General features: G+C 40.2%; 1 protein-coding gene across 2 annotated transcripts in view; it reads right to left on the bottom strand.

Moving 5' to 3' along the window:
• Positions 1-27,213, bottom strand: part of CHCHD3 (coiled-coil-helix-coiled-coil-helix domain containing 3) — a 261,013-nt gene that overhangs the window by 226,675 nt on the left and 7,125 nt on the right. For both annotated transcript variants that reach the window (XM_087860823.1, XM_045792628.2), the window contains exon 2: positions 22,667-22,736. In XM_087860823.1, coding sequence (XP_087716949.1) covers positions 22,667-22,736 — 70 coding nt within the window. The remainder of the gene's footprint in view (positions 1-22,666; positions 22,737-27,213) is intronic.

The raw sequence follows: 27,213 nt of genomic DNA, 5'->3' as shown, positions 1-27,213 counted from the left end.
ATTTGATTTTAAATTACTAATTATTGCGATCATGACAAAGTTTATTATAATAATCTTTCTATAGTGCTTACAGTATATCACAGAATTCGACTTGTTCCAGTCTTAATGCAAAAAAAAAAATTCAAAAGTAAAACCATGTATTTGGGGACCATTAGTATTTTTAAATATGGTATCAAAAACAGACCAAAAAAAATGCTTTCATGACCTAATGATCAAAATTCTTACATTTGCATTTAAATTGTTTAAAGTGGTTAAAGTAAATTAAGTGGTTTAATTTCAGACCTTTTGTGTTTTATTTCTAAATGACAAGATAAGAGAGATTTCAGGGTGCTATTTGTACATGCAAATAAATTTGAGGGAGGATAGCTTTTATTCCCAATAAATTAAAAGCAAAACTAATATATTAATCATCTATTTTTCTCTTTTTAACATTTAGTACTAAAATATTAGACACACCTCAATGGGCTATATGAGAATTTTTATCAAATGAACATAGCTTACGAATCTAGCAAAAAGCATCCCAAAGCTAATTTTCAAAACTATCATCATTTTTATGATGTTCATTATTCTGCTTTTCATCTTCAGTGTCCCATATGTTTCCAGACTTTAACCAATAACCCATTATGGGCATAAATCAAATACTGCATGACTACGAATAAAAATTTTAAACTACTTAAATGTCTACTCTCCAAGGCAGGTGGGAGTATGTGTAATAAACCAACTGTGTGATAAAGCAAACAAGGAACTCAAGCCTATTTGCCTGATCTCCACTAACAATCACAAAACTCATTAGACAGGCAAAGAAAATATTTAAATAACTGTTTTACTGGTTGATTTGTTCACAGAAATCAAAATATCCTCCATTAGAGCTTTTAACAGCAATGTGTTCTCCAAACAGTCATTCAAGTCCCCAGTTGGGGAACAATGTTTTAGAATGGTACAAAATACCAACCTGAGCCAACACGGATTCTTTCAAACCTTCCCTATAATTGGATAAATGCTTATGTTTCAGGGTTCTAGAAATTTCCTAATGGGAAACAAATAGCAAAATAAAAATTAATGGGGGCACAGGGCAGTTACACACACACACACAAAAAGTCATTATAAAAACTAAAAGAAAAGAATGTACTCTCTTCTATGCCAAATTTAAAGATTTGTCCTTAGATAATCAGGATTTAGTGGCATTTTCCAGCCCCATCGTAAGCAAAAGTCTGTTATAAAAACTCGGGCCAAAAGCTGTTGCAAACTGCTATAGACAAATAACAAATTAAAGGTTGGAAGAAAGAGTACAGGGAGAGAATGTGTGTGGCGGAAGAGAAGTCTGGCAGAGGTTTCTGCCGGGCGACTTGGGGAAGGAAGCACGTGCAGGTGTGCAAGCCCCCTCCCTGGGAGGGAGAGAAGGCTGAAGAGGAGGGCTCTGTCAGTGAGCCCCACATGTTCCACAGCTGGGACCCATGAAGCTGGCCCGGGTCAAGCAGTGCCACAAACTTCTTACGTCCTGGGGGGCTGCAATCCCGGTGAGTGGTGAATGTGCTGCTAAGGGGGCTTTTCCCCTCTTCCGACAGCTCTTCCTGGCACACCATCCACGTGACTTTGTATCTCTGAAGCTACAACTGAGTCAGACTGGGGGGCTTTCACCGTTAAGAAGAAACAGTCTACTTATTCCCCCACCTAAGGGAAAAAATAAAATGTTTTTGAGTGGTTATCTCCTATCTAACTAACAAAAGACCTGGGAGAATTAGACTTTAGGTAAGTACAGGAGCAACTCAACACACTCAAGCTGTCAGGTCTGAAAACTGATGAAGAGTTCAGGTGGCAAGCCATAAACCAAGCCTTTTCACGCTTCCCTAATGCGCGGCAGAGCGATGCCATTTCAACACTCTTTACCTCTCCACTTCAGGTCCTTCCTGTCTGTGCCCCAGGTCCCAGTCATTGCTGATGGAGACCTAAAACGCTGACAGTCAGGCACCCTCATTAAAACAAACTGCCCAAAAGGAGCTGAAATACAGAAGACTAACGCTTTTTAATGAAGAAAATGCCAAAACCCAATATAATCGTTTTACCTTTAGGGGACAGGAGGGTAGAGAAAGGACTAGAATCCAAAGAAACAAATAATTTACAAGTATAGGTTCTAACCATTTTAAATTAAAGTGAACTTTAATGTTTACCCTCAAGAATTTCACAACATACGGACGCCTTAATTATTCTTCCTTTTTTTATGAGGCCTTATATCGTTAGCATAAATTTTTGGTCTTGCAATTTGTTTATTCAACCTTTATTAAGTACCTAATATGTGCCAAGACCTGCAGGTAACATAATGTACAGTGGCATGAAGGACAATATGGTCTAATATGGTTCTTATCCTGGGGATTCTGAGGTTTTCACAAACTTGGATAGAAAAAAATGCATCTTTACTTTCACTAACCTCTAACTCAACATGAGCATTTCCTTTGGTTATGAATGACAGCCTAAAATCAATTAGTATTAGAACCAGCACCTGTGATTTTTTTCACCAGAAGAAATCATATTTTTATAACATATTGTAATAGTTTCAGACATCTCAAAAGAGCACTCATGCTCCTCACGACTTTGAAGTTAACAGTAGGACACCAGACCCTTTCCTTTAGTGTGCTTATAATCAGTAACCATATTTCTGTATTACAAATTTGGGTCCTTTAGTACCTTCTAAATGTTGTTGTAATTGGTGTCCTTTGTAATGCTATATATTCTATGTATTTATAAAGACATTATTCTGAGAATGGCTCCACACACTTCACCAGAATGCCAAAGGAGACCACGGCACGGAACGGTGAAGACCTTCTCATGCAGGAGAACGCACAAAGTCTGCAGTCAAAAGCCAAGCTTCAATCCAGGTGTAGTTGCCTGTAGCCTAAGCAAGTCACCTAACCTCTCAGGGCCTCAGTTCCCTCATTTGCAAATATTTCTCAGAGTTGTTGGACTGTGATAATGTATGAAAGACCATGAATCAAATTTAGATGATGCCAAATTATGGTAAAGATACCAAAGTTAATAGCATGTATCAGTCAATATGACTTCTCTAAAAGAGGTAACCAAAGAAGTTTCAGAGTAAAGACGAAGGTAAAAGAGGACATTTTACAGTTTAAAATCCTAACCCTATAAAATATCTTGTCCTCAGGTTCTTTTAAAAAGATAATCCAGGAAAATCAAAATGACAAGATATGAAACAAACTTAGAGCCATAGCTCATTATTTTACATAATCATCTAAATTTTTGGCACTCATGAAAAGATACCTTACCTGAGTTGAATCAACAAGAGAAATATTAAGTTATATTCAAGATGCAAATGTGGCTTATCCTCAGGCAAAAATCAGTCTCATCACTTTATCCTTACCACAAAGTACAACACATTTGTTAGAATACTTTATTGTTCAAATATGAGTCACACATTTTAACAATCATAGATATAATGACAGGTGGGAAAAAACCACCTATGATGTCTGAATATAAAATAGCAAGCAGATTGGCTAAATTATGAAAATATTACCTCAACTAATGCAAGCCCAAAACAAGAAATCTTTAATCTCTAGAGATTGGAGGTTAAAAAGAAGAGCGATGTAGATAATCCAAAGTGTCAAACATGGTTGCTTCAGTTTGGGATCCAGTACGAGTTACACAGTCAGAATCAATTAGTGAACAACTACCTTACAGAGACAGCAGCCATGAGCTGTGGGTATAAATTCAGAAGGAAAAAAAGAATGCAATTTGTACCTGCCAGTATACTAACACTGGCCTGGGAAAATAATATATACATATACCTTTAAATGACCACAAAGCAACAATAATGTTAATCCATCACTGAGAACACCACAAAACAATAAAATAACTATGCGAAACTGAGTGATGTGAGAGTGAAGAAGTGATCAGAGTTCCGCGGGGATGATCGGTGAAGGATTCTTGGAAGAGGCAGGATTTTACTGATTTTAAAGAGGAATCTGGCCTAATGGGGAGAGGATGACAAGAAGGGTAAGGGTGAAGGGGCAGAAGGGGAACAGGGATCATAAGGGCCAGTTCAGAAAGTAACAAAAAGATGGGGTGCTTGGGTGTCTCAATCAGTTGAGCGTCCAACTCTTGGTTTTGGCTCAGGTCGTGATCTCGGGTCACGATCTCAGGGTCCTGAGATTGAGCCCTGCAACAGGCTCTGTGCTCAGTGGGGAGTCGGCTTTCGGTTCTCTCCCTCCTTCTCCCTCTGCCCCCCCCTCCATTAAATTGCGTGAACCCATTCTCTCTCTCTCAAATAAACCTTAAAAAAAGGAGACATCCTTTCTGAATTAAATCAACAAAATACCTACTCACATATCACTGGGAATTCATTACCAAAGGATAAGTGTAAAAATTGTCCCCTAAAAATAATTTAAAACCTCTCAGACACAACAGTGATGGAGTATGTAGAGAACAGCAACAATATAAAAACATACGTGCAAACATTCCCCAAGCAAGCCTCAAAATATACATAAATTCACAAAGCAAGAGAGGGTTTCCAATTTCTTAAGGCAAGGAAACAGGGTAAGGACATTTTGTAAGCTTCTGCCAAGAGAAAGGAATTTTTAAAAAATATGTATGTATCTGCTCTAAAGCCACAAAGAATGTGTTAAAGTATTGGACACCTGGTATTTTAGCAAAATTTTTCAATTTTGTAACTTTTTATTTTGATATTGTTTCAAACTTGCAGAAAAACTGCAAGACTACAAAAAATCTACATGTACCCTTCACCCAGAAGGGTTCCCAATTAACATTTCTTCTCTACACACACACACTCACATTCTTCTGAAACACGTGACAGTAAGGTGCAGACATGATGCCCTTCACCCCTAACTATTCCAGTGATTTCTGAAACACGAGGACAATCTGTTTCATAACTACAATTCAATAATCAAAATTAAGAAATTAATGGTGATGCAATACCACAATCTTATTTAGTTTGCCAGTTGTCCACACATGTCAAAGAACACCCAGATTCAGATCCAATCCTGGATCATACACTTAGCTACACACTTTGGACGCATGATTTTGTTAATTTTTTAAAGACTAATTTAAACTTAATAAATCCAGAGGAAATAGTGCCCAGTGATTTTATCCTACATAATTTTTCAGTTCTATTTACATGCACGGTTATGGTGGTCTTACATGTTAAAAAAAAAAAGGAAAGAAAAAGAAAGAAAGAAAGAAAGAAAGAGAAAGAAAGAAAGAAAGAAAGAAAGAAAGAAAGAAAGAAAGAAAGAAAGAAAGACAAGACTGAGGTTTACTTATACTATTTAAGCATATGAAGCATAGTAAATGCTTTCTCAACAATAATGAGGCTCACGAGACTAAGCTGTACTCCTGTTGGCTGTACTTAGTCCCATTTCTCATTTAACCATCAGCACCTTGAGAGCAAAAGGCTCACTCATCTCTGTATTCCCCGTAATGTATACAAAACTTCAATGTCTGCAAGGTGTTTCAACAGGACAGGCATCAAGAACAGAGCTATCTTTTCAGGTTAAACTCTCCATTAAGATTCGCCATGGAAGAAAAACGCACTGCACATTAAATTGATTAGAGAATGACAGTGCCTGAACGTGAAACAACATCCTTAACGGCCACGTCAACTATTTAGGACAAAAAAAAATAATCCCACACTTCACACCTCCGCTATTAACCTCTGGACTGTGAGTCCTTGCTCCAAGTCCCTTCCACAAGCTCGAAAGCTGCTGCCGTATTCTGTTGATTCTAAGACACACTCGGCCGTTCACGTTTTAGCCACTCTGATAACAGCGACAGCTTCTGACTATTGCTGGGAGCCGGGTGGCAGTCACAACAGAGTTCATGACACTGTCTATGTAAGATCGAGAAGGCAACAGCATCGAAACATGCAGAACAAGTGTCAGAGGCTCAGGAGAAACTGCAGTCAAAAGCAAAGCACTCTTGTAAGAAACGCAACATCTTAATGGCACAGAGGGTGAGAGCATGTGCAAAAACACTGACAGGGACAACTCAGAGTCACCAAGTGAGTCACACCTGGACTCCCAATACACTGCAAAAATATCATGACCAATTCATTTCACTTCAGTTTTCCTTTTTAATCTATGTTCTTCCAATAAATATAAACTGAATATCCTAACGGAGAAGAAAGCATTTTATTAGCTTAACTGTCAAGGTTATTTCTCGTTGGAACATTCAAGTAGTGGTGTATCGTACAATTAATGGTATCTTTCAATTCAAGGAATCACAGTACTTCAAGCACAGAGGAGAAGCCTGGGCTATGTTCTTGAAGATCTCCTTCAGAAACAGACCATGGCCAAGCTAGAAACCCAAAGGACAGTACATCTGCCAGCTTTCAACTTCTCCAGGAACTGACGGGGTTCCCGCAGGCCAGCAGGGCCCTGCAACATTCAACCAGCCACTTCCTGCGGATGCACTTCAGAAGGCAGTAGTTATCTCTATCTCCATGATAACATGCTCCTGGCTCATAACAGGGCTGGCAAACCCCCAGGGCAGGGGGGTGGACACATCACACACACACCCCCCACAAACCAAAACACAGCTGGTATGTTAAATTTAGACCCACCAACCTTGACAGTACCCTTCTAATTACTATTTTTCCCTAATTCTCTAGAGTGACTTTTTTAAACTTAGAAGATGCCAACAGCATTTTTGTTGTTGTTGGCCAAGTTACTCTGAGCATCATATCCAAATAATGAAATATAAATAATTTTAAAGTAGATCTTTTAAAATACATATTCTTGTACCTTGATCACTAGCATGTATTTTTATCTAATTTTTAAAATTTATGTATTAGATCTAGGAATACACACACACATAATGTATGAATGAATTTTGTTTTTTGTGTTTAGGGTTTGTTTGTTTCAAGTTTTTACTTATATTCCAGTTAATTAACATGTAGTGATTTATCACTTACATATAACACCCAGTGCTCATCACAAGCACTCGCCTTAATGTGAATGAATTTTTAGATATATTTCAGACTGCTTGGGAAGAAACTTCAAAAAAAGACAATATTCATTTATAAATGTTCACAGACATATACATGTAACCTCATAATCACAATGTAACTATATCTAATTATGTAACTATATCTAATTATGTAACCATGACACCAGTGGAGATATACACAGCTGCAAACTCAATCATTCATTCAAAAAATGTTTCCCCCAGGTAACAGTGCCGACACACAAACACGAATGAAAATGGTTCTTATCTATCCAAGGAATCTCAAAGACAGTCCATTCCACCATTTGACAGATAAGAACACTAGAGCCCAGAGAAATAAAGAAACTTACCCAATATAAAAAAAGGGTAGTTGGTAATGAAGTTGAGATAAAAGTCAGCTCTTCTCATTTTCAATCAGCAATCCAATAACACATTAACTTAGTCTCTATTTATTAGATAATATTTTGGGCATTAGGTTCTCCTCAGGTAATCAGTACCCAATTTTTTTTTTAAGTTTTATTTATTTGTCAGAGAGAGCACACACAAGCAGGGGGAGTGTCAGGCAGAGGGAGAGAGCAAAGCAGGCTCCCCGCTGAGCAGGGGAGCCGGATATGGGGCTTGATCCGAGGACTCTGAGATCATGACCTAAGCTGAAGGGGCTTGATCCAAGGACTCTGGGATCATGACCTAAGCCGAAGGGGCTTGATCCGAGGACTCTGGGATCATGACCTAAGCCGAAGGCAGTCGTTTAACTGACTGAATCACCTAGGCATCCCAGTACCCAATTTTATAGGTGAGGAAACCACTGTGACTGGCCCATGGAGATTCAGGATTGAATGATTCCAAAGCCTGGGTAATGCTGCAACACAGCTTTGACAGGCTCTGACCATCCCTGGCAAATGGGAGAACATTTGCCTTTGACAAGAGCTTATACTGCAAGGAGCCCTCAGTAACTACTAATTATAATGTTTTTAGGGGTGCCTGGGCGGCTCACTTAGTTGAGCACACGACTCTTGATCTCAGCTGAGGCCTTGATCTCGGGGTTGTGAGTTCAAGCCCTGTGCTGGGCTCCACCCTGGGCACAGAGCCTGCCTAAATAAACAAGATAAGAAAAATCAAATGTTTAAATGTCCATGAAAATGTATCTGCGGTTGACATGTTATTTTCATAGGTGATGAATACACACACGCGCGTGCACACACACACAAAGATTTATTTATTTGAACCAGAACTACATAGAGGCAAGACCTGACCCCAAATGGTGGAATCCAAAGTGAAGCATTATAAGCCCTCTCACAAGCCAGAAAGAAATCTTGTTTGTACAAAGGAGCCAACCTTGACTGCGAGCTACGGGACGGTGCCGACAACCTAGTGGTGCCGAAGCTCAATGTTAATTCATCACAAAAAAGTGAAATGGCATCTGGGTTTCTGAGTTAACCTGAGTTATAAGCCCGAAGAATTACTCTAAGAACACGAGTTTCAGCTGCATCCATTACTCTTCAGGAAAACGCATTCTAAGTGCCTCTGCCTAATAACGGGGGATCGCCCAGCAAACAGTGACTAGCGTGCAGCTCCTGCCCCTCTTGGGCCTCACAAATTAGAGAAAGCTGAGGTTCAGAGAGGTTGAACACACTGCCCCCAGGTCAGACACACAATAAGGGGCAGAGCTGAAGTCCAGGCTCAGTCATGTCAGGACTTCAACATTTATCAATATCCATGTTCCTTCCACCAAACCACAGGTGCTGGGCATTTTTAAATAGGTGTCCGAGCAACCTCTTGGGTCACGAACAGGAAGGCCGGGGGGGGGGGGGGCCTATCTGGAACTAGTGGGGAAAATCTCCCAGCAAATCCTGAGGACTCCGGCTCTCTCTGGCCTAGTAAGTCCTCCCACTCACGCTTGGAAAGACCTACTGATCCAGCCCTGGGCTGAAACACAAGGTAGCACACAGCCAGTTGCAGGATAAGTGAGGAGAAATCAAATGTGATTCTTCTGCTACTCCGGAGTCTCTGAAGAAACCCTAACATCAATCAGATCCATGGTGAAGAACCACCCACTGCCACTATTCATGTTAAATCAGGGTCAAGTAGATCATATCAGCCTTCCCCCAAAACATTAATCTGAAACATCCCATTTTTTCAGATAGTTGGCAATCATGTGAAAAAGAAAACTGCACACATCACAACAGTAAATGTCCTAAATGATTACATTTGGTGATGTAGCATCAGGAAATAACTGTTTTACTTAAGTTATTTGATAATGATTCCATTCAAAATTTCTTCTGGGTAGACTGCATAATGAATACCCTTTGGCAATGATCTTGTTCCTCTTCCAAGAGGGCTAGATTTTGCATGAATGAGCACACGTAGGTGGCTCCCTGCTGTTTCATCAACACAGAAACTACTGGTTCCCACAACAAGAGAGGAAAAAGAAAACCACATTAAACAACTTATCTAAGGGCACATGTTTTATTAATATGTGTGGCTTCATAAATGCTTTAGTATAAAATAGACTGTAAAAATAAAGTACCCGTTAATGAGAAATGCAAGACTGACAGGCTAAGAAATAAACTCATCTACCTCTCTTATTCTGAAGGTGACAGAAAAATAACACCATTCCTTCTACCTCTACAAATGCTATATTTCTTTTTATTAAGACAAAGCAATGCATTACTACAACAAACTTCTTCAAAAACTTGAAAAATAAAAATATACTGTTCAAATATATCCAACAATGCCACTTCACTGATATTCAAATAACTCACAAGAGGTCACTGCATAGGCTCATCAGAAGGTTCCTCTCACACTCCCTTGCATCTCTGAAAGGGGTACTAAATTCCCAAGGCTCTACTTCACCTACCTTATACTGAGTTCCAAGTCACAATTTTAAAACAGAATAATAATTATTATAATGCAAGTCCCTAAGTGTATATTGTAAACGTGGGAACAGGAAAAAACATGTACTGAAGATACTTTTTAAAATCTTACAAGATTCGGGGCGCCTGGGTGGCACAGCGGTTAAGCGTCTGCCTTCGGCTCAAGGCGTGATCCCGGCGTTAGGGGATCAAGCCCCACATCAGGCTCCTCCACTATGAGCCTGCTTCTTCCTCTCCCACTCCCCCAGCTTGTGTTCCCTCTCTCGCTGCTGTCTCTATCTCTGTCAAATAAATAAATAAAATCTTTAAAAAAATAAAATAAAATAAATAAAAATAAAAAAATAAAAATCTGACAAGATTCAAAAGCTTTACTGAGATAAAACTTCTATACCATAAAATTCACCCATCTAAAGTATACAGGGTCAGTGGTTTTTAGCAGACTTACAGAGTTCTGCCACCATCAGCAGGCACCTTTATCCTCGCCACCTGCAGCCCCACCCCCCTGGCCCTAGGCAACCACTAATTTACTTTCTTTCTCTGGAGATGTGCTTACACTGGACATTTTTCATAAAAATGGGATCATATAATATGTGGTTCTTTGTGACTGCCTTCTCTCATTGATCACAGTGTTTCTGAGGTCGAAAGTATTTTGAAGTTGGGGACGCTCATGGGCCCTTCCATTCTTAAGCACCCTCTACAGATGAGACAGATGCCAGATGGGTCACAGTGGGAGTTGGGGGGCTTTCAGGTATGAATTCTGCCTTCAAGGAGCTTACTGCAAAGTAAAGATGCTAACACAGCTATTGATAAGCAACTTATTTTTCTTGTAGAAATAGTGACTGCCAAGGGAAAAATGCAAAGTATCACGTGTGTACAGAGAAAGCCAAGGTAAATAGGATCAAGAGAAGTTCTGATAAGGTGACCTTTAAATAGAGTTGATTATACATACACACACGAATGGTTAAAATCAAGTACAGAAACATAGGGATGGAGTCATTTCCAACAGAGGTTTACTCCTTAGCTTTATTATTCCATCCATATTTACTCCTTGTACTCTAATCTCCCACTCACTGCCTGCATTCCCTAATTATAATTCCCAGAAATCACTAAGCCCTTTATGATTCTAACTGCTGCAACCACCACTTCTTCTCCCAAGAAGAGAGAACTGTGCCCCTCCTCCTTCCCATCATCCCCCACCACCAATTCCATTATGTCTGACAGATAGTAAACTCCTACTCATCCTTCAGTGTTCAGCTCAAATATCACCACCTCTTCGAGGATGTCTACCCTGACCTCCCCAGGCAGAGGTAGTCTGTAATTCTTTATGCTACGTATGTATCTCCATTATAGCTCATCCTGCATTGCTCTGGTTGATTCATCTATGAAAGCCCAGCACTCAGGATAGTGTCTGGCACAGTCGGGACTCAGTAAATGATTGCTGGGACAAGGGAACAAACAGAACACCAAGCGAGGGGCGCATGGGTGGCACAGCGGTTAAGCGTCTGCCTTCGGCTCAGGGCGTGATCCCGGCATTATGGGATCGAGCCCCACATCAGGCTCCTCCCCTGGGAGCCTGCTTCTTCCTCTCCCACTGCCCCTACTTGTGCTCCCTCTCTCGCTGGCTGTCTCTATCTCTGTCAAATAAATAAATAAAATCTTTAAAAAAAAAAAAAAAAAAAAAGAACACCAAGCGAAAGTGAAAGAGGTAGACAGACTGGTGGAGTCACCCTGGAGTGTGTGAAAGGTAGCAGTGAAGTCAGAGCCCTGAATGCTACGTTAACAGAGCGACATTTATTGATCACCTGCTATATTTCAGCACCTGTACATTATCTCATTTAGTCTCCATGGCAACCATGTGACATTAGTCTCTCCATTTTATCCTGGAGGACACAGAGATAAGACAAGATCACACAACTATTAAGTGGCAAACGTTCATTGAACACTAAACATACACTGTGCATGTGCATGCACACACACACACACACACACACACACACAGACACTTCTACTCAGAGGTAGTTCAACTACAACTTTCCATTTCCTGTTTGAAGAAACAGGTACATTTCCTCTGGAATCCCGTTCACACTGGAATCACCATCGCACTGCGTCACTGCCAGCGCAACAGGTGGTGATTTCGGTCAGCCTCTGCAGCCCCCCTCCTGGGTCTGCTTAGCCTGGTACAGACCACACCTCCTGCGGCACATCAGAAATAATGCTGCAGACCCGAGCACTACAGAGGCCTCTGTGACAGCTCAACTAAAAGCATTTTACTTGGATGGAGAAGAGGGGAGCTCTCAATCGAAAGATAACGTAGACTTAAAAAGTTTCAGTTCAAAGTCCTGTAAGCAATAATGAGCAGTAAAAATAAGGATTTTTTAAAAATCACTGTTTTTAAACTTTACTTGGTCATTTTTGCAAACATCATTTTGCAAAAAGATGAACATGAATCGTGAAACAATGGCTATGTCAACAGACACATAATGTTTAATAGGACAGAAAAAAATTAGAGGGACCAATTTATCATTTGCATGTTTATCAGGTTTGATAAAAAATTATTTTTTAATTATACAGTCAATGTTTTCTCCAAGATTTTTTATTAAAAAACTAATAAAATATGTCAAAGGTCAAAGAATAATCATGAAAAGAGGATTATAACTTCCCATAATCTTATAATAATCATTCTAAAAAGTTTCTGAGAAAGAATATTAAAGCAACCTTTTCGGAAAAATTTTATAAAGATGTCACAAAGGCAGTTTATGGGCTCAATCTCATGCGATTCTCAGAGAAGTCACCATGTTACTTTAAAAAATTAAAGAAACACCCTGTGCCCAATGGGTGTCCGAGTTGTCCCACAAAATTAAACCAAAAGCTGCTTGGGTAACCTCATTCTTTCTATCTGAGAAAAAGAAAACAGAGTTGATCTATGATGTCTGCAAGTGTGCGTGCACTCACTGAGTTAAAGCTATCTCCTCCTGCTAAAAGCACAAGTTTTAAGAAGGGAAATGAATTGAGAGCTCTGAAAGTGTTTTTGCTAAAATAATCTATTTAAATAATTATAAAGACAACATTCAGAATCCATAACATAACTTCACAGGTTGCATTAATAAAACAAAATGTTTTGGGGGAGTTGTCAATCTTAAACACTGCTTTACATTTTTTTATTTAAATCAAATCTATCCTGATTATGGTAATTGATTTTCTTATAATTCCTCAGGTCCATCCTCAAAAATGACACACGGCAATCAATATTTATCTTATTTTTCAAAGTAATGAGATGACCGTTAAACGTCAATAACAAAGACTAATTGCATCTGTAGAATTTAGCATAACAACCAAATGAAATGTAGGGCAAAGCCAATCTGATATAATTACATGCATTATCATTACCGTATTACATGGCAATAGGGTGAAAATGGGATGCCTTGGGTAGACGCCCATAGGAGCTTAGCCAAATTCTTAGACGTTTTTATCATTGTTAGTTAATGCTTAGCTATTGTGTGTGTGTGAACAGAAGGGCGAACCAGCTCCTTGGTCTCCCGGTCTTCTCCACACTGGCCTGAGAGGACACAAGCAGTGGGTCTTCCTTCCGATCCCTAAAACCTTGAAGTTCCTGAGCTTCCAGACACCAAAACCTCCAGGCTTTGAGAGCTGGCCCCAGGGACTTGCAGTCAGTGAGAACAGAGAGATAAGCCTTTCTGGAAGACAACACTGATAATAGTTGAGTCAGAAATGGAGAAGCAGCATGGGAACAGCTACCCAGAAAGATGAGACAGTGAAGTGCAACTCTACTTTCAAGAATCCCAGAGTTTTGACAAGAGAAAAACAGGAGAGGATCCCCCTGGAGGAGGCAGCCAGGGCTGAGTGGCTGCTTTGCAAAGTCAGGAGCCTGATCGAAGCAACCTAAAACTCTTATCCTAAAATTCCAGGGCAAAGGGACAAGTGTCAGATTAGCTTTGACCCAACAGAGAAGGATAGTGAGGAGGGTACCAGGAACTAAGAGTGGAGGGTCCCAGAGGGAAAAAATCCCAACCTTCTTCAGCCCGCCGCAAAACGTGGCAAAAATCTATGCAGATTATTTCTTTTCTAAACTAATAACTAGAAGTGGGACATGAGAACTCCACATCAACATTTCCAAATCAGGGCCCTTACTCCCTAGCCACTACCTTCACAAACTGTGCTTTTCACAAGACGGTGTTCAAGAAAGCTATCTCTTACAACTGGGTTTCATTGGGTTTTTTATGGTTAAGACCTAAAACTGGCAAAGCATTGCATGGCCACCATCCCAGGCCTGGTGAAGACCCTCATACCCACACCCAATGGAACAAGCTTAAGAGAAAGATCCCTTTTCCGTCTTGCGTCTAGCTGAGACATACACGTGTACATACCAGGCTTCGTGACCTGACTGGCTTTAGCTAATACATTCCCTAAACATGTATTATAATTAGTCACCGTGGTTGAGGGTACACAAGATAAGGAACAAACGTTCCCTGACCTCAAAGGCTCACAGTCTAGTAGGAAAGACAGACAACTAAAGCGGTAGTTAAACTATAACGAAGCATATATTGTAAAAAGATAGTACTAAAGACTTAGTGATACAAGAACAGGAGATCCTTCAAAAAGGTATCAACCTAGGAAGTTGGCCCCAAGATGATGGGAAAATGGCTCTAAAAGAAAGAGAAATCTCAGCCCTCTGAGACTTTTTTTTATCCAAGTTTTCCTAATCGTCTCACCTCAACAGAACAATGCCTACCTATAGCAAAGATAGACCTCTAACTGTTTTTCACCTCAGCAGACAGGTCACCACCAAGGCAAGGGAAAATACAGAAAGAAGTACCACAGAAGGAGGTCCTGAGAGCACCCACCAGTGAAGACAAGCTGTGGTATCTGAGGGACAGGGCTGAGTAAATGGGCGAGTGCCCCAGTATGGGGTCAGTGCTGGGACAGGGAAGTACACACAGGGTGCTGTGGGGCCATGCAGGAGGGGCATCTAACCCAGACCTGCAGTCAAGAATACTTCCTGGATGACATGATTTCCAGGCAGCCATGTGAACCAAGAGGGAGGGTTAGCCAGATAGAAGACAGGTAGGTGAGGTGGGGGTGGAACTGGGGAAGACAGCTGCAGGAACAGCGCTCACACAGAAGTCCACACATTGTCAAAAACCCAAAAGGGACATATTCAAGGATACTCAAGAACTTCAGTAGGACTAGACAAGAGTTGGACATGAGACAGGTGAGTCTGGGAGACAAGGGAGGAGATAAAGCAGCGGAGAGATTACGCAGGACCTGCTGGCCACGTAAAAGAAATTTGGGCCATCCTAGCGGAAGTGGAACCTCTCAAGCATTACACAGGGGAATGGCATGATTGGTTCTACACTCTGGCCTTGAGGAGAGGCTGAGAACCGCAAGGCTGAAGGCCAGGACCCCAAGCAAGAGTGTTAGAACATGGCAGGAGAGAGGATGGCGGCCACTGGGTCAATGACGCCACGGATGGGAGAAACTGTGTAACTTGGAACCGTAAGAAGGGAAATGCAGAGCAAGGCTCTGCCACTGCTCATCAAATACAGCGCGAGGCTTGCGGGGGCCCCTGCAGGGCTATGGCCACAGGGTGGAGACCAGCTAAATAAATAAGAAAAAAGCAAGGAAGCCTGAAGTGAGGAGCAGAGCAGCACTGGCACATCTGACCAAGGAACTGAGTCCTGCCAGCAAAGTCACCACACGGGCTTTCCACGGCATCTACCTCCCCATCATACAATCCGAGAGACCTTCTAACTACCTTATGCCTTTAAGTAAGGAGATAGTTACCATGACTGCCCTGTAAAGTAATTTCAAGCTCCAATCATCCAGTGCTGGCTCATTAAAACCCATGTTCCAATTAGGCGCTCAGTCAGGGGAACCAGGGCGTTATCTTCAATGTTGTCTTCAGTGTACCACAGCAATTCTGTGAAAGTCTGAAGAGCCTCACTATAATGATCCACACAGGCTCCCAGCGCTTTTCAAGAAACACTCAAGCAAGGTGACAGCTGTCAACAAAGCGTCAAGTAGCCCTGGGGGCAGAACAGGTTGAAAGGAACTTAAAAGCACTTATCGTTCTCTAGTAGCCCTGATTTGGCCTAATACAGAGTCCTGTATGTGTAATTCTGACTAAACCAGGGAGACAGGAAAGGGCAGAGGGAAGAAATGAAATGCTGGGTCAGACCTTACTTTTTAAAATGTTTTTTACACGGGAAAACATCATCATCATCAACAATAACGTACAATTTGGTCGACAGCTAGAAGGGTCAATGGATTGATATTGAATACCTCAGCTTCCAGTAGAAAAATGTCCATTTGAAACTCTCTTGGGCACTTTATTTTACGAGATCTGGGCCATCCAGATGATGCCCTCGAAGTCTATCAAATTCTAAGAAAGGCAAAAATATCATTAATCAAGTGTTTTATTTTACAACTGGCATATTAAATTGAAGTCAAAGATAGTATTTTTATGTATTGTATGTCCTGTACTTTATTAATCCATTAGAGCTGCTTATACAATGTCTGATATTTTATAACTCCTGAAGCATGATTATAAAATTTATACCTCAGAGTTGTTTTCTCTTTGTGGTTTATGATGTATTGCTGGTGATAGCCATGATTTACTTGATTGTTAGGACCAATAACAACACCTGTTCTATGAGAAAATACAATCCACGGTCCCACGATTCACTTTAGTGTCAAAATCTATGGCAGCAAAAAGTGGAGCGCTTCTTTAATATGGCTTTTCTCTTTTTTCCCCTGTGGTCACTGACGTTCCTTCCTTCCGGCTCCTGCGTACCGTGACCCCAGGGCATCACTGTATTTCTAATCTGCGGTACGCTATGCACCTAACAAAATAGCTGCTTCTTTCTCGTAACTGAGGAACAAGTAAGGAATTTCTGGCCCACTCGATTTCAGACCCCTTGGAAGCACTAATGCAATTATGCTGCACCAGTCACAGGACAGGGAAGATTTCATACAAAGCAGCTCAGCCAGTGGTCAATCAGATAACTCAGAAATCAAAGGGCGGAAGTCCTAAGTCATAGAAAACTACCGGAAGGTGTGACGCACTGACATTTCAGAACCTACTAAGCATCTCTCTCTAATTCCCTTCCTCTACTGCTGGAGCTTTGTCTTTTCTGCATGACTCCCCTTTCACCATCCCCAAATACCATGGAATGTAAGCTATACCATCAATGACTTTTTTGTTCCATTTTTAAGACAGAACCATTGCTCTCAATTTTAAAATAAAGTGGGTTTAAATTTGTGCTGGTTTCTCAAAAATAAATACAACAGGGGCGCCTGGGTGGCTCAGTCGGTTAAGTGTCTACCTTCGGCTCAGGTCATGTTCTCAGGGTCCTGGGTCAAGCCGTGCATCGGGCTCCCTGCTCAGTGGGGACTCTGCTTCCCCCTCTCCCTCTGCCCCTCCTTCCTGCTTCTTTCTCTCTCTCTCTCTCTCTCTCTCTCAAATAAATAAATCTTTAAAAAATAAATCAGTAAATAAATAAATATAACACAAGAGTGACAAATCAAGGGACACAGAGGAAGGTGCCCTAGACCAGGGGGAGCAAGGACTGAAGTTGAGTCCAGGACTGCCACTGACCAGTCCCATGACCTCAGGCACCAGATCCACTTAAGTCCTCTTCCTCTTCCGTCTCTACCGCACCTGGCGGTCCTCCCTATCTCTGACTTCCAACGCATCCTGTACTTTACCCAAAAACCCATTTGCATTATTTCATCTGCCCTGCTCAGAAATCATCTGTTGCGCCCTACACTGCCTCAAGCAGCTGAGGGCAACTTTGTTTTTTGGGTTTTTTTATTTATTTTTTCTTTTTTTGCCATAGGGCCAATTAAGGACAAATAAAAATGCTTACAGGGCTGCTTATCTTTTCATGAAAATGAAAATGATTTTATTTAGTACTCTAGTAGAAAACATATATTCTTACAATTTAGATTTGTTAAATATAAAAATATCAATGAGAAAATCAGCACTGCATTTTTAGCCATAAAAGCGTTATTAATATCTGAGTATATCTGAAAAGTAGCAACAAATGCAACTTTCTATACTTGCATCCTAAAATTAAATGGAAGTGCTCAGTAGCCACTAGGCCCTACGGAATAAAAGGAAACTCCCTAACCTCCCCAACCTCCCCAACCTTCCTTCCCATGAGACCCCTACATGTACCCTTCATCTAAATTATTCAGGTCTGTGTACTGACATTATTGAACCCCTTCAACACCAACACCCCCGCCTCCCCTGTTGACCTGCCTGCCCAAGCTCTTGATCTTCTTCTCTGAGTTCCTAAAACACTTTCTACACTGCTTACATAGTCTGTCTCCCTTACATATTCACCAACTCAAAGACATTAACTGAGCAGGTGAAGGGTACTAAACTAGTACTTAACTACTACACGATAATGTTAAATAGGTTTTGACCAAACTAACAATTCCTCAAAGCCAAAGATCGCTGCCATGCTAGTACTTATCAATGAATGGAATTAACAATATGAGTTCAACCATCCATTAAACGTAGACTGTGGATTTATTTTTAAGAACAGAATATACTGACTAGAAAATTTGATTTAAAACCTTTAAGTCAATAGTGTACACATAACTTCCTTTTAGGAACTGTCAGACAAATTATCTATTATGGCACAAAACGTGCAGAGCTGAGAAACTGACATCAAAAAAGTTTCGTATATTAAAAGTCGGAAACCTAGATATTCCGTTCTGGTAACTCAAGTCAAAGGAACAAGCACGACTTGTTTACTGTGAACTCTCCTTACTGTGTTATGTCTAAATAGGCCTTAAAGAGCTGTTTAAAAAAATAACTAAGAGGGCCAGATTCTGGGAGAAAAACACATAGAACACATAGATGAATCTGTTTCCCTAAATTGGCTGTTTAGTTTGGGCTGTGCTATTTCCAGCTTAAATTGGTTTCCTGCAATTTGTTAAGGCTGCCAAATACTTAGTGATCTCAGTGATGTACTTAACACAAATCGGCAAATCTTTCTTATTTTTCACAATGACAAGAAACGTACAGAAAACTTGCACAGTGAGGATAATAATAAAAGTGAGTTCATTTGTCTTTTTTTCCAGATGCATCATTTTCATCTGGTTGCTAGTGGCTTAGGAAACCGACAAATAGTGTCCTAATATCATTTCCTGCCTGTTTTTCCCCTATTGATTTGGGGACAGAGTTTCCTCAATATCAGGTAGGGTCAAACACGAGAGGTCTGACCTCACTATAAGCCAGAAAAACTCAAGGATCGGGGTGGAAATGAAGAAAATCAATATCCAACACTGGTTTTTAAAATCAAAAGATGCAAGATGTTAATGAAAAGGTCACTATATAACTATGTGCAATAGTATGCCCTTAAGACAGCCTAAAAAAATTCCCTGGTTTAAAGCAAACCAACATGGTTGGGATAACACATTAACATAGCGAAGAATTTGAGGCAGCGAGGACACGGTTAAGTTCTTTAGAGCACATTCATTTATTAAAGTGGCATTACAATCTGCTGTGTGTCACATATTATATTATTTTGCCTGAACAGCTTTACATGCAAATACTTACGGCAACGACTCATTGATCTGATTCAAGGTTTGCCAAAAAAGTTTCAGGCAAGTCTTTAGAGGAACTCACTTTCTTATAGCATAAATTACATTTTTGAAACTATATATATAACAAAACTTAGATCCTATATACAGAAATCCTAGGGCTCTCGGTCCATCAAATACATTGCCATATATTCACACATATGAATAGCCTAGGGCTGCTATGAATTAGACTCCTATGAGGAAGAAGGCATTTTAATGAATATTAAGAATTCAACTCGCATTTAATATATAATTTACTTGACACTGAAAAATGTAGAAAAGGCTGGTGACATTTTTATCAATATATTTTTGTAGACTTGAAAAATTATTTCATAACACATCTAAATTATAAATCTTAAGAAATCTATTACTGAGTATTAACTAAAACCCCCAAAAGAGATATATGCAGAAAAGAACATAAACTTTAAGGCTTTCTACTTTTATAAACATTTTTTTTAATTTTAAAAAGACTACATCTCTGTTAATTTGCACAATCATCGTCTAATTGCATTCTTAACCTAAGGGCAAGATCATTTCAAAACAGCATGTCAGATCCTGGTTCTTTTCTTGAGTTGGGATGGAATAGGTTAGGGAATAATTCTACTCAGAAGGCCGCATCATGTACATCATGGTACAGACAGAAAAAGCAAGTATCTGTGTGGAACGTGAGGGCACAGGTGTTCCCCAGCTACTCGGGAGTCCAGGGAATCAATACCTCCAAAACACGCATAACACACAGGTCAGGAAGCTATTCTGTTGACTGTGGTGAAGACAGTACACCCCAGGGACATATTCCCTGAAGTGTCCATTTACCCACAATCCTGGTAGAGGAGCTGGGATGTGGGAAAGGCAGGCAATAAGATTCACAAACACACAGCACCACTGAGCTCCATGACCTCCTTCACATCATTAAAATCATCTGATGGAGCTTCCAAAGCCATGCCCTGTGCATAAGACCTTTCTGCAATGATCAAAGTGTCCTATATCTGCACTGTCTGACAAGGTAGCCACTAGCTGCATGTGGTTACTGAGCACTGAAATGTGACGAGTGCAAATGAGGAGCTAAAATGTCAATTTTGTTTTATTTTAATTAATTTTAATTTAAATCTTCACAGCCACATGTGACTAGGGGCTACCATTTGGAGTTCGGCTCTAGCCTGACCACCAAAACGCCAAAAGGTGGCGTTCCAAGAAGAGTTCAGTGCCCAGGCTGGTCATGGACCAGCATCCATCAGTCACGTCAGACCTAGAAAGGGGAAGGGATGGATCCCTCAGCACAGCCAGGGCGCCCCACAATGTCAGGTCATGCGCTGTAGGCCAGACCATGAGCATTCATAGAGAGCTTTCCCACTCATACCCATTCTCTCAAAATATCAGTTCAAGAAACCAACCCGAGAAGGAAAACACCTCTCCTTCAACACATTACTGAATGAGAACCAACGTGGGGAAAAGCTAGAAGCAACAATCGTTTATGGATAGAAGGTTCTTTCCTAAACTCAAGCGGCACGTCACTCAAAGGGAGCTCTTTCCCTCCAAGAAGATTCTGTCACTTTCCCTCCACAAAAATTAGCAAGGTGTCCTGAAGATTACAATAAAACAGAGCGGCTCACGGTCAAACAGGCTTGAATTCAACTGTCGCCTCCACTGCTTACCAGCTTTGTGACTTTGGGCAAGAAAATTAATCATGTCAAGTTTCAGTTTCCTTCTATGTAAAATGGGCTAATAACAGTCCCTTCCTCACAGGGTTATAAGGATCAAATGAGATAAGACATATAAAGGATTTAGCAGAGTGCCGGGCACACAAATGACACTATTTAAGTATTAGTTATCACTATTCCTTCATTATTTCTTCATTGTCATCACCATCATTATCATCCTCTCTATCCCCAACACAGTAGGCAGAAAAAGCCAAACTACTTGATACACTTAATTTCAATATCATCTAGGTTTCTCTTATGCTTCTATCTTTCTTATAGTCTTACTATATACTTAGTTGTTTTTACCCCAAAACCCTAAACTTTTTGAAAGATTTTTTTTTCTGTTTCTGTGTCCTCTCAAAACACAGACCGTAATTATTTGCACAATAGTGGACATTTAATAAATGGTACCTGAATTAAATTTATAGTATTCCAGAATGATCATGAGTAGCTACTTTTAAAGTGTATAATGGGGGTGCCTAGATGGCTTAGTTGGTTAAGTGTCTGACTCTTGATTTCGGCTCAGGTCACGATCTCAAGGTCATGAGATCAAGGCCCTGTCAAGTTCCATGCTGGGTGTGGAGCCTGCTTGAGATTCTTATTCTTACTTCTTATTCAACTATTTCTTATTCATCTCTTACCCTCTGCTTTAAACATATCAGAAGCTCAATTCATGGTTACAAGTATGATTAGTAAGGTCACAACAGTCCCCAAGTGAATGGCACTTGGGCAGCATCCCATCTTTCTCAATGTATTTCAGTCTGGAGGCAGATTTACCACACGATACCCTTTCTAATAAATACAGAAACTACTTAGTCCAAGATTAATCATCTCGATTATTTTCTCATTAGCATTTCACCAATAAGCAGCATGTCCATCCATCAAACTGGGCAGCAACAAGAACCAGACACATAGCAGGTGCTCAATAAATATTTGTTGGATGAATAAATGGATGGAGGAGGGGAGAGCAAAGAAAACGGAGCTAGTCTCTTATCCCATGGGAGCCACAAATAAAATGAGGCTTAATAATTCTCTGTAAATGTCATTTAACATCTTATTTTCATCAATAATTAAGACTGGGAAGAAATAAACTGTTTATAAACTTAGAAGAAATCTATTAGAAAATAAAAGCATTGGCGGTAGTTCACAGTAAGTTCAATATTTTATTATAAATATTTGCTCCTAATCTCTAATATTCCTATAGGTAATCCATTTTACACAAAAGATATGGAGTAACCTACCAAAGCTTAACAGAGGGTTCAGAAGCTGGATCAGAAAAAAAATTCTCCCAAGACTGATTGAAAGTCAACTCATTCTCTTTTCTGTGCAAAATGTTTTAAAAGAAACCCTGGTACTGATTTCTAATATTCCGTATAAAAAGCCAAACACCCAAATAACAATAGACAGAAAGAAGTGCAAAAGAACTTGACTATCAAGTAAACTTTTATCACTTATAGTTTTCCTACTAAAAATTCTAAAATTAAAATTTTGAAATACCTGAGGCACCATACTCACCAGAATGCCGCTGAGACCTCGAACCAGATGGGGAAGTTTCCTTCATACGATCAATCACATTTTCCGAAAGCTGAAAGGCAACATCAAAATAAAATCAATTATAAAAAAACAAGAAAGAAAATAGTACCATAGCATCCAAGTAATGTAGTCATCCACATCAATATGTATAACAACAAATGGCCTAGAGAAATCTAATAGCTATAAAACTAGACGGAAGAACAGTTTTAAGATTTCAAGATGCATCCCACAGCACTACTTCTTTATTTCTTCTAATGCACTTCTAATTGCTCATTATAAATAACTCCTCTCCTTGTTTTGCACAGTGCACTAAATTGTAATCTCTGAGAAAATGTAAGCCACGCAAACTGCTTCGACTTTCCTGCCCTAATCCTACAAATTAATTTTGCAAGCAACAGGTCTTAGCGCCTTCCTTCCTTGCAGTCCCAAAGGAAACGGTATCCTTCCCTCCCTCCTGTTCAAGCTAATCATAAACAATTGCTCTTTCAACAGATTTTATTATGCACCAAATCCATGCCAGTAACTAGGCTAGACTTGGGATATTCAACAGTCATCAAGCTGCTTAAAGTACTGAAGAAGAAGCAATCACCAGGCAGTGAAATGCAATGGGAAGGGCACCACCTAAGTCAGCTGGCCTGGGATGGACGTATACAGAAAGCATTAACGGACAGGACATCTAGCCAGGCTTTGGGCATGGGGCTGGGGTTGGGAAAGATAAACAGATGTTAGGAAGAGAAGACGTAGCATAACAGTAGTCCAAGAAGAGGGAAACACATGGCGGTATAGATGAGAAACAGGGCTTGCCACCATCAGACACGAAGCACAGATAACAAGTAGGCAGCTGGCAATAAGGCAGAGGCTCTGAGAGTCCTCAGCCTCTGAGTTACTATCATACCATTCTTTTTATCTTCTTTATTGCACTTACACTGGTGAGGCATTCTTGTGTGTCTGCCTTTTACACTCAAAAGGAAGTTCCATGAAAGCTAGCATTTGGCTGTCCTATTATGTCCCCAGAGTCTCGATAAGCCTGGTTAATTGGATGAATGGCTACATAAATGATTGAAACAATATGAATGAATGGAAAAATGGCTGAAGCGGGAAGCTGGGGAGCGGGAAAAGGAAACAGTGAGAGAAGATGGAAGGGGAAATAAAATTTTAGATTCTGAAGACTCCTAGTAAACCCTTCAAGTGAAACAGTTTGAAATGATTCTGAGGGCAACACTAGGCACTTCTGAAGGATTTTAAGCAGGGTAGTGACAAGATCAGACTTATATTTTAGAAAGATCACTCTAGCTACAGTGTAGAGAACAGATTGGAGGGGGACAAGAACAGAAGCAGGAGGACCCCCGAAGGAAGCTAAAGGACCAATTAAGAAGCTATTAAACATATGCCTACACGGAGATTTGTGCAGGAATGTTCACAGGAGCATTATTCATAATACAGCAGGAGTGAAACCAAGCAAATGTCCATCTACTGGTGAATGGATAAACAAAACATTATGTATCCATACAATAGAATACAATTCAGCCATAAAAAGAAGTGAAGTTCTGATATACGCTACAATATGGATAGACCTAAACAACAATAATGGGAAGAAAGCCAGACACAAAAGGCCACAAACTATATAATTCCATTTATATGAAATGCCCAGAAAAGGCAACTCTGCACAGAGAGAAAGTAGAGAGGTAGATGCCTAAGGCTAGAGTAGGATGGGGATTAACAATAAATGGGCATGACAGATCTTACTGGTTTGATGGAAATGTTATGAAACTGGGTTGTGCTGATGGCTGCACGATTCAGTAAATTTATTAAAAAGGGTTGTACACAGAAACAAGTGAATTTTATAATATGTAAATTATATAATAAAGCTGTTTTTAAAAAAAAACTATTACAGTAATCCAAAGAGAACACATTCAAAAGATATTTAGGATTCAAAATAGCTAACGTTCACTGATTGCTTATTATATGCCAGGCATTACACCAAACAAAACACTTTAGTCATTTAATCCTTAACAACCATAGGAAATAGATACTTTTACTATCACCACTGTATAGGTGAGAAGCTTCAACCACCTGCTCTGCATTTTACATTTTATCAGTAATGGAGCCAGAATTCCAAGCCAGAAAGTCAGAGTCTCAAGGTCCCATTCAGGTACCGTGCTTTACTGCCAGACTCAGTGTCTGACTAGATGTGGAAGTGAAGCAGAGGTCATCAGGACATCTAGGTTTCTGGGCCATGTAACTGGGTGATCCCTCTCCTCTATCCACAGAGACCTTCCCACTTCCACTTCTTGTCTCACCACCATCTAGCTTAAACCCAATACAGTGGTGTTCTTGTAAAAGTCACCAATGACCAAACAAATAACCTTTTATATTTATATAAATAAATACCTTTTGTATTTATATTTATAAAACACCTAAGTTATATGGCTTCCCGTTAGCATCTAACACCTTTGGTCACTGTCCTCTTCTAGAAACCCCTCCGTTGGCTCTTCTTACCTCCCATTACCCTGACTGCCCTAGGACTCTGGCCACATCTTCTATCTTGTTGCAGGCTTCCCCTTCCCTGCCTACCCTTAAATGCCAAAGGGCCCCACATTCACTTCTTTGCCTTTTTTCTCTTCTCACTCTAAGTGCTCTCATTGGTCATCTCATCCATTCCCTTGACTTTTAACTGTGGCTGATAAATGAATGCATTCTAAATTCTTTATCTCCAGCCCAAGACCTGTGTCCCAAAAGCTAGACCTATACACTGAATTGCCTGAAGGACACCTCCTCCTGGACAGACCACAAGTACCTCAAACCCAACATGTCTGAAACTAAATTCATGTTTGCCAAAATCTCTTCTTCTTGTTTTCCTTATCTCATTAATGACACCACCTCCACCCAGCTTTCTCAATCAGGACATGGGACTTAAACTTCAACTCTTCGTTCTCCCTCATTCTCTTTGCTGTGAATGCCTCAACCCTTAAACATTTAATGAACACAACATTTCTTCTCCCGTCACATTTCCATTGCCCTAATTCATGGTACCCTCAATAACCCTCCTAAAATGCAAATCTGATTATGGTAACTCCCTGCTTCAAAATCCTTCACACCTTCTGTTGACAGAGAAGTCCAAATTCTTCTGCACAGCACTCAAGACTCCTCATCATTTGGTCATGGCCTAACTATCTAACCTCAACTTCCATAGTCTTTGCTTTAATATTTCATACCTTGTTCTCTACCCATACCGACTACTTATCGGATGCTGTCTCTTGGTCTTTACACACGGCTACACTGCCTTCTCCCCTGGCCCCGTGGGAGGGAATCACCTTTCAAAATCCAGTTCAAACATCCTAAAGCCTTGTCTGACCAAATCAGTTCCCATTCCATCCCGACTCTACCTACCCAAGGCTACCCTTATTTGTGCCCCACCGTATCTTGCACAAATCTCCCAACATGGCACTCCACGACAGAACACGTGTTTGCCTTTCCACAAAACTGGGAGCTCCGGTATATTAATCATTCACAAATATTTACTAGGCCAAGCACTAATTAACGCCCTTGTGATACATAAATGAATAAAACAGTTTGTACCTGAGCAGTTACTTACATCTCAAGACCCAAACCAGAATGCAGGAAAGATGGTTAATAGAAAGACTACAGCTCAAAAGCTGGGGTCTTTGGGGGGAAATTCCAAGATTCCTCTTGGAAAAGAAATGGAAGTTAAAAAGGACAATGTCAAGGGACTTTCTATTTGAAGATGTCAGGGCCAGTTGATTCTTTTCTAACAACTGACAGCCACTGACATTGCTGCTGAAACTCATCTGCAAAGCTGAGATACATCTCAGGAAAAAACCCTTTAAGATTGACCACAATTCTCTCAATTTACAGCTGAGGAAAAAAGTCTTGAGTAACATCCAGTTTCTGGTAGCATCAGGATAAACAGTAACCCCAAATCTCTAGTCCAGTGCTTTCTCTGTTAAACGTGATAAATTAAATTCACTTGCCCTTAAAGAGATAAAAGGAACCTTACTAAGTTTTAGAATCGTAAAGCTATTTTAATTGATACATAACATATATAAAGCTCATTCAATACATAATGTAATATACTACATATTATACGTATTTACAGGCTATTTTAATATAGTACTCTATGCAGGAAAACTGTGGCATAGACTTAATATATTTTAATAGGTTTACAGTATAATTTAATATAACTTATGTAATTAAGATATTTGGTGTTATGTCATGGGCTCGTCATTGGTCTGGCTAAAGAGAGAATGGGTCTTGTAAAGTTTGGGAAGTTGAGCTTTAACATGGTCTTCGTTTTTTCTGATAGGAGAAGATTAGTTTAGCTGTGCTATTTTAATTCTTTTTTTTTTTAAGATTTTATTTATTGATTTGACAGAGAGAGACAGCCAGCGAGAGACGGAACACAGGGGGAGTGGGAGAGGAAGGCAGGCTCCCAGTGGAGGAGCCTGATGCGGGACTCGATCCCAGGACCCCGGGATCTTGCCCTGAGCTGAAGGCAGATGCTTAACGAC

Source organism: Ursus americanus, chromosome 3 (assembly GCF_024610735.1).
Source record: "Ursus americanus isolate L20-20 chromosome 3, mUrsAme1.1.p, whole genome shotgun sequence".
Taxonomy (NCBI): Eukaryota; Metazoa; Chordata; class Mammalia; order Carnivora; family Ursidae; genus Ursus; species Ursus americanus.
Note: the sequence above shows the minus strand (reverse complement) of the source record. Positions and strands in the feature narration are given on the sequence as shown.